We start from the raw sequence: 9,902 nt of genomic DNA, 5'->3' as shown, positions 1-9,902 counted from the left end.
ACTTGACAAAGGACTGGTGCCAACTTAAGAAAGGTTGGGAAGAGATATATAGATGGATCTCTTTAAATGGACCCAGAATTGAGAATATTTCTGAGCTATGTGAATGCTAACAACAAAGCCTTCATTGTGAAAGAGGCTCTAAATAAGCAGGTGGACAGCATAACCTATACTGTAGATGGTCGTCTCAGTCAAGCCAATGCTTAATGGGAGCATAAAAGCTAGGATGGCGGGGTAGTCTTCAGATGGACCCACATTTTCAAAGGCTTTCCTGGCTGCTGCTGCCTTTCTATCTCTGCTGCCCCATTCCCACCCCACCATCTTCTCTACCTCTCCCTCTTTGTGGCATCATATCTTGGGGAATGAGCCAGCTACCTGATAGCCAATTAATTGCATTAGATGAGGTAGCACTTAGCAGTTTTGTCCCCACTGGTAGATATACTATGGTCTTAGATTTGCTTTCCCTGCCTCTGGCAGCCCTATTGTTTACTGCATAATTTATACATTATCATGGATTCCCACTGCATTGCTCAGGCCAAGGAACTTAATACCCTGAGGAGGTAAGACAATGTGCTCAATTGCTCACTTCCTTTTTTTTTGAGAGTCTCACTCTGTTGCCCAGGCTGGAGTGCAGTAGTGTGATCTCAGCTCACTGCAACCTCCACTTCCCAGGTTCAGATGATTCTGTCTCAGCCTTCCAAGTAGCTGGGATTACAGGCATGTACCACCACAACTGGTTTCTGTATCTTTAGTAGGGACGGAGTTTCACCACGTTGCCCAGGCTGCTGTTGAACTCTTGGCCTCAAGTAATCTGCCCACCTCAGCCTCCCAAAATGCTGGGATTACAGGTGTGAGCCACCACACCTGGCCACACTCAATTCTTATTTTGTTGACTTCTCTCTTATAATGCACCTTAAACACTGAAATAATCTATTCAAGAGTTAGTTATTAAGCTAGCTGAGAGTTAACACTAAAATGGCATCTTTCTGGATGCAATGTATGTTTTTATCCAAGAGCTGATTTTTGCTCGTTTCTCCCATGCCCATATTACATGGGTTCAAGAACCAAGACATTGCCAGATGTTTCTATTACACCCAGTGGCCCAATAATAAAGTTTTTGCTTTCTGTTCCTCTGACTCTGAACTCTGTTTTAAAGGTTTTAGTACTTAAGGAAGGAGTTCAAAAGGAAAACTGGTTCAGAAGAAATGGAAGTTCAAACTGCCATCTGGTAATTTTAGATTCTGTATGCCATGAATAATCATACAAAAAAGAGGGTCACTATATTAGTTGGCGTGTTTTAACATTATAATACAAATGATGCCACAGAATAAGCAAGGAAGAATATAGAAGGAAAATATGTTTGTTCTTATACTGCCATATACAGTGGCAAAAGATGAACTAAGAGCTGAAATGTGTCAGAAATAAAGCTTTGGTCACCATATCAGGGAAGAAATTTAGCCAAGGTAGTAGCCAAAGCAAAGATAAAATAGAATACATGTGTATAGAAGGGAAGGTGTCATGACCAAGTGCTTAATTTTAATAAGATAGTAACTTCAATCTGTATTTTCTTGCTCTCGTATATAAAGTGTATTTTAACCAATTTCCCATCTTTTTGTCCTTTTTAAAAATACTGTTCTAGTTCACATAAAAAAAAATGTCTTGTCTTAATAAGTATTAAAATGACTAAGTAATTTGTAGAATATCAGCAAGATAATGTGGCAAAACTAGAAGGGAAACAATCTGAAGGTCCTGGCTTTGGTATTGGATATAGTATATAATGGCTACATTGTTACATGTGAGTACTGTTGTAAGTTTAAGGGTGAAAAGAGAAGCTGACCAGCAAAGAGTGTACAGTGATTATTTGTATCTGTGGTTGTTCAATATCCATTCGACCATCCCAAAATAATTTCAGATGCTGCCTTCAACTAGAGAAGCCAAAGGAGTAGGCACACAGTCTAGTCTTGGCCAACTGGGCACTCTCTGCAAGGATCCATCTATATACATTATCCGGACCAGGATATCCCCACTATCAGACAGTCCCTTTGCTTCATTCTCCTTGACTCTCTGACACTTTCTAGGTTCCTGCCCACCGGTCCTGATTCCCTTTTCCTTAGTCAGATGGTGTGATAGTTAATATTAAGTGTTGACTTCATTGAAGGATGCAAAAGTATTGTTCCCAGGTGTGTCTGTGAGGGTGTTGCCAAAGGAGATTAACATTTGAGTTGGTGCACTGGGAGACACAGACCCACCCACAATGTGGGTGAGCACCATCCCCTCAACTGCCAGAGAGGCAATAATAAAGCAGGCAGAAGATGGGAGAAGTGGACTTGGTGAGTCTTCTGGCCTCCTTCTTTCTCCCATGCTGGATGCTTCCTGCCCTCAAACATGACTCCAAGTTCTTCGGCTTTTGGACCCTTGGACTTACACCAGTGGTTCTCGGGCCATTGGCCACAGACTGCAGGCTGCACTGTTGGTTTCCCTTCCTGTGAGGTTTTGGGACTCGGACTGAACCAGTACTGGCTTCCTTGCTCAACTTGCATATGGCCTATTGTGGGACTTCACCTGTGGTCGTGTGAATCAATTCTTCTTAATAAACTCCCTTTCACGTATACGTATATCCTATTCTGTCCATCTACAGAACCCTAATACAGATGGTTTCTGGCACTTGACATAATCAAGAGAATGGGCAGAAATGGGAAAATAGAAATCTTTTAAAATCTGACTTACCAGAAGTCTCTCAATCACATCTTTTCAAGGAAACTACTTTTCATTTTGGATACTGTCCCTGCTTCTTTGGTGTGAGTCTCCATCGATTGTATCCTTATCTTTCCTATTTCCAGTCTTTCTTAAGTGTGTGGTGGGGGCGGGGGTGCTACTCTGCTGCTTCTGCTTTTTATTTGCATTCTTAGCTCTTTAGTTTTCAATCTTATGTCCTGATAAATGTACTTGAAGTTACAAATTACTTTCACACACTGTTTTCTCTAGGTCCCACAAATTCTGACATCTAGTATTTTCACTGTAGTTTAAGTATTTTGTTAAGTATTATTCTTCCCATTTGACAGGTAAGGAAACTGGGAAATGCTAAGATATTAAGTAACAGCTGTAGTTAAAACTCATTACGTTATATAACTAAAGAATCATATCTTGGTAACTACAGTAATATTCTTTCTGATAACACTTAAACAAGGTAGAACTGAATTTGGGGACATAATAAATTCTTGATGAAACAGCAAGATTAATAATAACTAGTTTAATTTATTCTAAAATGTCTTTTCAAGTCCCTGAGACTAATCACTAGCCACAACAATACTTACATCCTGTGGATCTTTCACAAGTCATTAAATGGAATGCTGTAAGCTACATATAAAGAGATGAGATCACCTGAGTCAGTTTCATAATAGAGATGGATTCCAGCTGCTAGATAAGCTCATTTTGACTTGTTTTGTTGCAAATGACAAAAGCCAATGTTAACAGCAAAGGCCAAAAGAGATAAATTTATTGATTCATGTATCAAGAATGGCAGGATTGCCACCGGGCATCAGGGACCAGGGTAATGCCATTAGCAATATCCCTATCAGCCTTATTCTTTCCCACTGAACCTTGCTGAACTACAGCTGCCAGCATTTCTGGGGCTTGTATTTTCCCAGCTTCGTCACATCTTAATTTCAAGTTGAAAAATCCTGGGAAGAGACTTACTTCATTTAAGTCATTTCTCTATTCTATTCATTGTAGCCAGGCAAAATGAGATTAGGATTAGCTCAGCCAGAGTTAGGTAACTATCCTTCCCTCATCATTCTGGATGATTTATATTTGGACTCTATGTCAGATGGGAGAGAGGAGGGTCATTTCCCAAAAAAGGGGAGTAACAGTCCAGAAGAAATAGGATTCCACAAAAATATCTTACAGATACATATCTCTCTATATGTATCTATATTAATACATATTTTGTAGGTATATATAGTCATGTTTGGCTTAATGACAGAGATATATTCTGAAAAAAGTGTCATTAGGCAATTTCATCATTGTGTGAACATCAGAGTGTACTCACACAAACCTAGATGGTATAGCCTACTAGACACCTAGGCTATATGGTATAGCTTATTGTTCCTAGACTATAAGCCTGTACTGCATGTTACTGTACTGAAAATTGCAGGCAACTGTAACACGATGGTAAATATTTGTGTATCTAAACAGATAAAAGGTATAGTAATAAAATGCAGTATTATAATCTTACTGGGGAATTCACTGTCATAAGCACAGTTTGTTGTGACCAAAATGCTGTTATATGGCACATGACTGTCTAGGGTCTACGTATCTCTGGGGTCTACTGTTAATAACTTTCTTAGTCATTAGACACAAAGAATCTGGAGGGAGCCACTCACATTGGTGGTGGGTGGGAATACAGAGGGGTGGAGAGAAGATAAATTACTTGTATACATCTTTGCAATGAAAGGGCCCTTTGGAGTCAAAGGGTGAGGAGTTTAAGGGTGCAGGAAGGAAGGCAGGGAGTGAAAACAGATTCACTGCAACCACCACTCTGGTAGGAATACTTAAGCCATGGGATTGATATTTAGATACCCCCCTACACACACACTTCAGATAATTTAAATTGGAGCAGTATTAGTCATTTGCAACCAAAGAGTTTTGAATAGTAAAAGAAATGCTAGACTTTTAGAAATCTTGTTTAGTCAGTAAGAACATTCAGTAGATAATAAGGGAACACACTGCACAAATTCATTCCCACTTAGCCTGAATAAGCAATCTGACTACACAATGCTTTCTTATTGTAAGTTTTCCTATGGCCAGGGAAAACAGCTTTGGAAATAGCCCATCTTCCTAAAATTGAGGTAACTTTCTAAATATCAAAGGTGTTTAATAACAGAGGGGAAAAATTAAGGCTTCATTACTTAGAAAACAAAATATCACAATTACAGAAGCACATTTAAAGAGGAAAATTATAAAATTATATGAACTATATGTAGTTTTTAATATCTAGTATCAAAACACCTCTTCTACTTTGGTAACTAAATTTTTGAGATTAAGAACAAACTAGTTCAATCATTCTCACATACAAAAATTTCATGTTTATATTTATTAAAAACAAAATAATGCAAGTTCTGTTAAAGAACAATATATACACCAAGATAAATATTTGGAATTGTGGAAATAGAAATAGTAAAAATTTCAAATTTCTCAATATTTTAATGACTTAAATAATTTACCTGTTTTCAGGCATTTTTTGTTAAAAATAAACTTATTTAATTTTAAACTTAGGTCAATGTGCTTTTTTGCTTTTTTTTAAAGAAAAAATTAGTAAAAATGGCAGGTACTAGGTTTGCACTAGCTAAAAAAATATTTACAGTTGTCTAGATGTAATAATTTTAAAAACATACAAATTCAATGTGTAGTATGAAAATACATTAAAAAACACATAAGGAACTATGCCCCATAAAAATATAAATGCAACTTCTATTAATTATATGAATATCAAAAATTAAATATTCTGATTTAAAAGTAGCTTCTATGAAAGTCAGAGTAGTAGGCATTATTTGCTTTCCTAAATGTATAAATAAGAAGTATTTCTACCTTAACTAAACAGAAATATCAGTATTTCTTAGCAAAAAATGTAGTACATACATGAAAAGGCAAGCATTGTCCTGTATTCAAGTTTTTGAGTTTAAATTACATTAAAATGTTTTCTACAACTTGAAAGAACTACACACACAAAAGTAAAAAGATGAGGTAAACATCTTATACTCTGAAGAAAGTACTTAATACTCAGATATTGCCAATTAATCTGTATCTTAATACTCAGACATTCTAAAACAATGCTTTAAAAGGTCTTCCACAATGATGATGATTGTGATAAATATCTGAACTACATAATGAACAGCAGGTTCCTCAGTCTTCTGAGTAGACGATGATGCTCCTTCTTGTTATTAGAAAACAATCATGATTAAGTTTTGCCAACAATATTGCTCCAGTGTGGGTTTACATGAGGCACCATGCTACAGTAAGAGCAGCTACGATGCCATTCAAAATCGCCATGCTATAGCCCATGTGGAAAGAATGTCCAGTCAGTTTCCTAGAAAAAAAGAAAAACACAAATCAAAAAAGGAAAAATGTAATGTGGTATAAAAAAGACACCAAAAGTTTTCATCAAAAATACTTATGACCTTGGAGTGTATTTCCCAAACGTTCACATATGAATACAAAACTTAAAAAAAGAATATTGGACATCTGCAGGATAAATAGTAGATAGCTCTTATTAAGTTCTATGTCAAAACTGTACTGGTTAACAAATATAGTTGTTTCGATTTCATTACTGATGAGTAATGCTGAGTTTCATCCCTATATTTCTTTACTGTGTTTCATTGTCACTGTGTGTAGCCATAACCTAATTCTAAGATACAAGTTTTGTTATTTTACAAACAGTTCTTTCATTAATTAGCAGTGTGTTTCCCTGCTGTCTGTTCTTACTTTAACTTAAAATACAAATTATTTCAAGTATTTGTTCTGTTTGCACCACTTTTAGGTTATATGAAGGAACTCCCTATGTCATTTATAGATATTTCAGCTATAAATCTAACAGGTTACTTAACTGAAGTGGTTTTCAATGAGTTCTTAAGAATCAGCAAAGACACATCTCTTTTATGATTGCTAGGAGTGCCGACGAGTTTAATAACTTTTATTGTGCACGATATGCCCTGACATTTGTTTCCTTTATCTTGTAACAATCTTACAACAGTTTTTCCCACTAACTGTATTGCAATAATACTATTTGCTTATCCTAATAAGAATGAGACATACTAAAAAGAAAACAAGGTAGTATCCCATTGGGACTCTCTAGAAGGCAGAACAGAATACTCCCTCTTCTGGAGCATAACAAATTGAGGACATACAGGAAGATGTACTAGCAGAAGTAAAAGCCAGAAGACAAAAGCAGTAAGGGCCCCGGACTGAGAGGGTCATAATACCCATATCCTGTCCTCCTTTCCTAAGGAGTAGCCAAAGCCAGAGAAGCACTTAGCTCTGAATTAACACTTGAAGAGCACCTCATAGTGATTCCAGTTGCACAGTATCTGTGACAGAGACTGAAGAAGGTACATTCTTCAAAGGACAGCCCTTTGCATTCATCTGAAGCTACACAGACCCTGATGCTTCCTGACGGTCCCCTGCTCTGTTCCAAAGGAGTTATTATTTACTCTTTTGACTCAACCTTTCTTTACCCAACTAGGGCTCGTCTAAGATGCTTCTCAAGTGCTATTAAGGGTTAACCTACCTAGCTATATTACCTATCTATGTCGTAAAAGTTATAATGCTTTGTCCCTTTAAAAAAGAAAAGTCCTCAAATATATACTGATGACTAGTGAACAGAAACCTAATCATAAAATTGAACAATCAGCATTTTCATCATAAAATATTTAGTGATGATCCGAAAAACTTTTAAATTAATACAGTTCAGTCTTCCATATAAGCGGGTTCCATATCCGCAAAATGAACCAAGCAGGTATAATATATTTGGAAAAAACAAATGCATCAGTACAGAACACGTATAGACTTTTTTCCCTTGTCAAACCCTGAACAATACAACAACTATTTATAAAACATTTACATTGTATTAGGTATATTATAAATAATCCAGAGATGTTTTAAAGTATATGAGAGGATAGGCTTAGGTTATACGCAAATACTAAGCCATTTTGTATGAGACTTTGAGTATCCTCAGATGTTGACACCTGTGTGGAATCCTGGAACCAATCCTTTACAGATAAAGGGGGATGACTGTACTCACCAGATAAAGTTAATCATCAAAAGGTTCCCAGAGTTAATTGTTCTATTTTAGTAGTTTGTGATCCTCACAATCCCACAAAAATAGAAAAAACTTTAAAGTTCAGTTTACTAAGCCGACAACTACAATGTTGGTATAATTGAATTTCACTGAGATGTATATGCTCAAATGTTCAGTGACTTCCTTACTAAGCAGGCAGAGCAATGCATTTTAATGGCAATGAAAAAATGCTTGGGAGTAGTGGTTCCTAGTCTTTCTGTCATCTCAAATGTACCATATTCCCACTGGGAACACTGTAGCAATTGTCACAGACTACTGCTAGGCAAAGGACTTAAATCTTTGAAAAATCACTTAATTTAAAGCTTCTTTTCAAAATATTCACCATGATTTTCCTCTTTAGAGGAAGACACAGACAATCCCTGCAGGCTTTCTCTCTTGTGACTCTAATTTGTGATCTCTAAAGTCTGTTAATAAAGACTGAAGAAATTATGGTTCTTCTTTGTCAAAACTCTATAGAGGACTTGTTTAAAAGTGACTCAAGTAAAATGAAAATATTATCTTTAATTAATGAGTTTAATATCTTCAACAAATGATAATTGAATACTAGGTCTACCTCATCCAATCTATATCTATACATGCATTTCACTTTTTTAATCAAAGCATACTAGTAAAATACAAATGTCTAACATTTGTATACAGTTCAATGAATTTTTACTGTGGTAGACTCTCATGTACTCACCAACTCACATAAAGATAGAGAACGTTTCTGGCACCGCAAAAAGCTCCCTTTTAAATATTCAACTTAATCTCCTGCAGATCTTGAGGTAACTGCAAAACTGAGGGCTGTCACCAGGATTAGTTTCACTTGCTCTTGAAACTACATCTACACGGCATCATACAATATATAGCTTTCTGTGTCTGGCTTCTTTTGCTCAGTACTGTCTTTGTGAGATTCGTTCATGTTGTACGTAGTATTAGTTTGTTCTTTTTTACTGCAGTATATAGCAACATGTATTTACTGATTTTACTACTGATGGGTGTTTCCAGTTTGGGGCTCCTACATATAGAGACACTGTGAACATGTTTTCGGTGGGTGGTGGGCATCTGCACTTATTTCTCTTGGATAGATCCTAGGAGTAAAACTGCTGAGTTATAAGGTAGATATAAATTAGGCTTTAGTAAAAAGCATGAAACATTTTCCCCAAATAGTTGTACCAATTTACATTCCACTAGCAATGTATGAGTTTAAGTTGTTCCACATCATCATGAACACTTCATATTATCAGTGTTTTAAATTTTAACCATTTTAGTGGGTCTGCAGAGTATGTTGTAGTGGTTTCAATATTTATTTTTCTGACAACTAATGTACTTACTGACCATTCAGAAAGCCTCTTTTTTGATGTTTGTGTTCAAAACTTTTTCTCATTTTTTCTATTGGTTTATAGAGTTCTTTACATATTCTAGATACCAATCTTTTGTTAAAGATATATGTTGTGAATAATGTTTATGGTGTGTCTTTTTTTACTCTCTTAATAAGATCTTTTGATAAACAGAAGTTCTTAATTTGAATAAAGTCCCAGTTAGTATTTTAAAAAATGGCTAGTGCTTTTGGTGGCTTTTTCATTAAATTTTTGACTACTCCAAGGTTATGAAGATACTTGGTATCTTAATAAGGTTTTACTTTTCTTCTTTTGATATTTAGCTCTATAATTCATCTCAAATTAATGTGTATTTTTTGTGTTACAGGACAACTGAACACAAAAGAATGAATTTGGTCCTCTACCTTACACAATATACAAAATATACTCAAAATGGACCAAAGACCTAAATACAAGAACTAAGACTATAAAAGTCTTAGAAGGAAACATAGGTATAAATCTTCATGACTTTGAATTAAGCAACAGATTCTTAGATATGACAACAAAAGCACAAGAAACTAAAGAAAAAACATAAATTAGACATCATCTAATTAAAAACCTTTGTGATTCCGAGGACATCACTAAATGAAAACCCACAAAATGGAGGTAAATATTTGCAAATCATATATCTGATAGGGTCTACTATCTAAGACATAAAATAACTCTTATAAGTAAAAAATAAAAAGACAAAGAGT

The 9,902-nt window shown here is 35.6% G+C and overlaps 1 protein-coding gene across 2 annotated transcripts in view; it reads right to left on the bottom strand.

Moving 5' to 3' along the window:
* Positions 1-4,925: 4,925 nt before the first annotated feature.
* ARL6IP6 (ADP ribosylation factor like GTPase 6 interacting protein 6) overlaps positions 4,926-9,902 on the bottom strand; it is a 45,410-nt gene continuing 40,433 nt past the window's right edge. For both annotated transcript variants that reach the window (XM_025404114.1, XM_025404115.1), the window contains exon 4: positions 4,926-6,082. In XM_025404114.1, coding sequence (XP_025259899.1) covers positions 5,989-6,082 — 94 coding nt within the window. In that variant the 3' untranslated portion in view covers positions 4,926-5,988. The remainder of the gene's footprint in view (positions 6,083-9,902) is intronic.

The sequence above is a fragment of the Theropithecus gelada genome, chromosome 12 (genome assembly GCF_003255815.1).
Source record: "Theropithecus gelada isolate Dixy chromosome 12, Tgel_1.0, whole genome shotgun sequence".
NCBI classification, from domain to species: Eukaryota; Metazoa; Chordata; class Mammalia; order Primates; family Cercopithecidae; genus Theropithecus; species Theropithecus gelada.
The sequence above is the reverse complement of the archived record's forward strand: the minus strand, read 5'-3'. Positions and strand labels throughout refer to the sequence as shown.